Below are 3,479 nucleotides of genomic sequence, written 5' to 3'. Positions count from 1 at the left end.
AAAAGAAGTAAAAAAATACCAGCTCCCGGGGCCGGTGAGATGGCTTAGTAGAATAAGCACTTCCCTGGCAAGTCCAAGGGCCTTAGTTCAATCCCTGGTTCCACAAAAAAAAAAAAAAAAAAAAAAAAAACAGCTCCCAACTCCAAGCCAGGTACAGAGTGTCCACAGTGGTAAAGTGCCCTGTTTCACAAGGATGTACCACCTACAAAGTTTTTTACTGTCCCTAGGCCAGAAAGGGCCACACTCAAGGATGGGCTTTCTGGATCCAGATCTCTCCATGCCTCAGGCTGCAGGTCTGCCTAGCATTTCTGAGGAGCCTGAAAATGAGGCGACCTCCACAGGCGACCACAGCATCAGTGAGAGGGGCCCAAAGAGCCATGCTGTCCTGGTGTAGGCAGGTTACCACATCTAGGACTTGGGGGGAGCAGGTAACCCTCTGTAAGAAACTGCCAGCTGCTGCCAAGCACTGCCACACACTGTAGCCTTCAACTCCTGAAAGTAGAAGAGAATGGTCCCCAAACATACCATGTACCCGAATTCAATGGATGAAATCTTGGCCTGTACAATGGACCAGAGTCCCCAGAAGAAATGCGAAGCAAGGGCAAATCTGCAATTACAAAATGAGAAACACATTGGAGCTGTACAGTGTCAGCCACAGACACACAATGGCTTTACACAGGCCACTGTAACTGAGAAGTCACCTCTGGAGCAAGCTCCATGGGCTCTAAAGGGACTGAGATCGGAGGAAGGCCATTCCTGGCTCCTTCTGACCTCTGGCCAGAGGCAAGTACACTTACAGGTGTGAGTACAATGGCAAGCCACACACAGTGACATTCTCAGGACACAGGAGGACTCGCAGTGGCCGTGCTGAGAGACAAGGAATCAACCTTTGCTGCAAGTGTGAGTGCACAGCCACAGTAGCCAAGCAACAGCCTGTGAAAACCACTGCCTTTTCTCTTTTTTTGTGGCCAGCTCAGCCCACCCTGGGGGCAGGGCTGGCACAGCATGTGGTGCCAGGGATTGAACCACAGTCCCTGTGTGCTTGCCTAAGCAGGTGCTTTAGACTACTGAGCTATCTCACCAGCCCAAACCACTGTCTTTTGCAGGATGTTCCAAGGAGACCATCCTGAGTAGGAGACCTCTCAAATCCCATCCTCACCTCACACAAAAAGGAGCACATGAGCCCCGTCACCATCTCTACCCCCCCACACACACACACATACTGGGAGTCCATGTTCCTCTTCAAGCAATCCCTTGGGTGAGGCTCTGCTCTAGCATCCCTGCTAGTCCACCTCTGGGTTGTGGTGGTCTACTGTGATCCACCTAGTCCCTCAGCACTGCCCTTTCTGTGGGGTTCTCTACCAGTATGTTATTTCCACCCATTCAAGATAAAGGAGGGGTTCTCTACCAGTGTGCTTTCCATTTCCACCTGTCCAAGAAAGAGGGGAACACTCTGCGCCACTGGAGCCTGGGGCAGGCTGGGGGCAGCAGGCTCGGCGAGAAGGGCGAGCACTCTGAGGACCTTGAAGAGACAACTTGTGATGGGGAGCAGAAAAGGTGGCCCAAAGGTTCACAAACTGTCACAAGGCACCCCAACAAAATAGGATCCCACTAAAGAGAAGCATGAATAAACTGTGACTTGGAACTTCACAAAATCTGATGTTTTAGGCCCCTGCTGTGAGAGCTACTGAGGAAGAAGTCAAAATAGTTCATAAGGCAGTATGCTATTCTTATAAATTGAAAAAGGAAAACAATTACCTATTGACTTCAAGCAACATTTCTTCTTCTATTGTGGATTTTTCTTCACTACTGAGGTTTCCAAACTCATTTTGGAATGTAGTCAAGTAACTGGAAATAAAATGGAGCTTAAAAAAGAAGCAACTGTGTTAGGTTCTATGATGATTTAGAGCACACATTAACAATAGCTGCCACAAGGCATGCACATCGTGTGACTGACTAGATCCTGTGGGAAAGCCTGTGGTGAGTCCTGCGCTGTGAGCCAGAGCTAAACCTTGGCCGCTGCCCACTAGCTTGGGTCCCAGTAGAAGCCCTACTGGACTTGGTGTGGCATGCTTGCTTCCACCAGTGTTTCTGGAGGATGTCACTAGGGTATGATCATTGTTTTCCTTATTCAAATTTACACATTTTTTTCACTGTCTGATCTCTAAGCAGGACAGGCTGACAACAAACTTTTTGCCACACTGGCCACCATTCCACACAGGGCTGCCACAAACATGCAGTGTCAGGGCTCCAGAGCGGCCTGGTGCTCACCACAGACACTTCCTCAGTGAACACTGACTATACCAGGCATAGTGCCTTCCCACCTTGAGATGACATGATTATTTACACATGCTGGCAGATTGGCAAAGTTACACTTAGATTTAGAGTGAAAACAATAGCCTACATTTCTACTCAAGTGGCACAAAATAATACAGTTCATTTAGTTTATCTCAGAACTCAAGAATGGTTAACGCATTTGAAAATATTTCAAAACAGACTAAAGAAAAACACAAGATCACTTCAACAGATACATAAAGGTTATCTGATAAAGAAAGCCCCACACCCATCTGTAGAGCTTTTCAGAAACTCAAAATGAGAAGGGAAGTTCCTAAAATTTACACGTTGCCCTACAGGAGGTCATAAAGCTCTTTCACTGAAACGGAACCTGCTCTGTGGAGCACTCTTCCCTCCCAAGGCTGACAGTTCTGAGCTCTGTTTCAGCATTCCTCGCTTAGCATTTCTCTCCCACTGGCCCTAACTCAAATACCCAAACACTGCAGCGGTGCTCTTCCCCAGGCTGAGCAGCCCCATCTTTGCCACCCTTCCATTTCATGGAATCATGGCTCCTTGTTTTCAACATGTTCCAGTTCATCTCAATTAGCTGTAAAATGTGGCCACAAGAGAGGTGTTGCAAATCTTAGCCCTCATGTGGAACAGCCAGCCCTGAAGATTTCTCATCCAGGCAGGAACCCAGCTGCGACTGCTGTCCTCACCCCCAACCGCTGTGGTGCAGTGGGGACCTCCAGGCAGCCAAGCTGCCCCTCCCCCATGCTAAGAGGGGTACCTGGCACACACCCACACTCCCTCCTCCCAAAGTCTTAGCAATTGCCAAGTGAATTCGCACAAGAAACCGAACATCCATACAATCATCAGCCTCTGGTACCAGAGGACAGGAAGGGAACTGCTCACGCCAAAGGCATTTCCCGCCAGCTACTAAATCACAGTGCCCAGGTTCTCCTCTCTTCACACAGTGTGAAATGAATAGAGGAAGGTCAATGACCCAAAATGAACCAGAAAGCAGAGCGGTGGCTGGGCCTTTGGGAAAAGCTGGAGGGACTACAAAGAAGGCCAAATCTCTGGCACAGGGATTAAAAAAGAACTCAAGAGTCATAGGTGAATCCACATTCAACACGGAAAAAAATTTTTTTTTAAACTTAGCAAAAGGGTTAACTAGCAAAAGGGTTAATTTAAAAAGTTTT

The 3,479-nt window shown here is 48.1% G+C and overlaps 1 protein-coding gene across 3 annotated transcripts in view; it reads right to left on the bottom strand.

Annotated features, from left to right (window-relative positions):
- The window catches only part of Chka (choline kinase alpha), a 57,592-nt gene that overhangs the window by 5,051 nt on the left and 49,062 nt on the right, over window positions 1–3,479 (bottom strand). For 2 of the 3 annotated variants that reach the window (XM_004627130.3, XM_004627131.3), the window contains 2 exons: window positions 1,759–1,865; window positions 526–607 (listed from right to left, as the gene is read on the bottom strand). In XM_004627130.3, coding sequence (XP_004627187.1) covers window positions 526–607; window positions 1,759–1,865 — 189 coding nt within the window. Of the gene's footprint in view, window positions 1–525; window positions 608–1,758; window positions 1,866–3,479 lie in introns of those variants that run through there. The other variant, XR_002820261.1, reaches the window with a different exon arrangement.

This window comes from Octodon degus, unplaced genomic scaffold (genome assembly GCF_000260255.1).
Source record: "Octodon degus isolate 3935 unplaced genomic scaffold, OctDeg1.0 scaffold00018, whole genome shotgun sequence".
In the NCBI taxonomy this organism is placed as follows: Eukaryota; Metazoa; Chordata; class Mammalia; order Rodentia; family Octodontidae; genus Octodon; species Octodon degus.
This window is presented reverse-complemented; position numbering and strand designations above follow the sequence as displayed.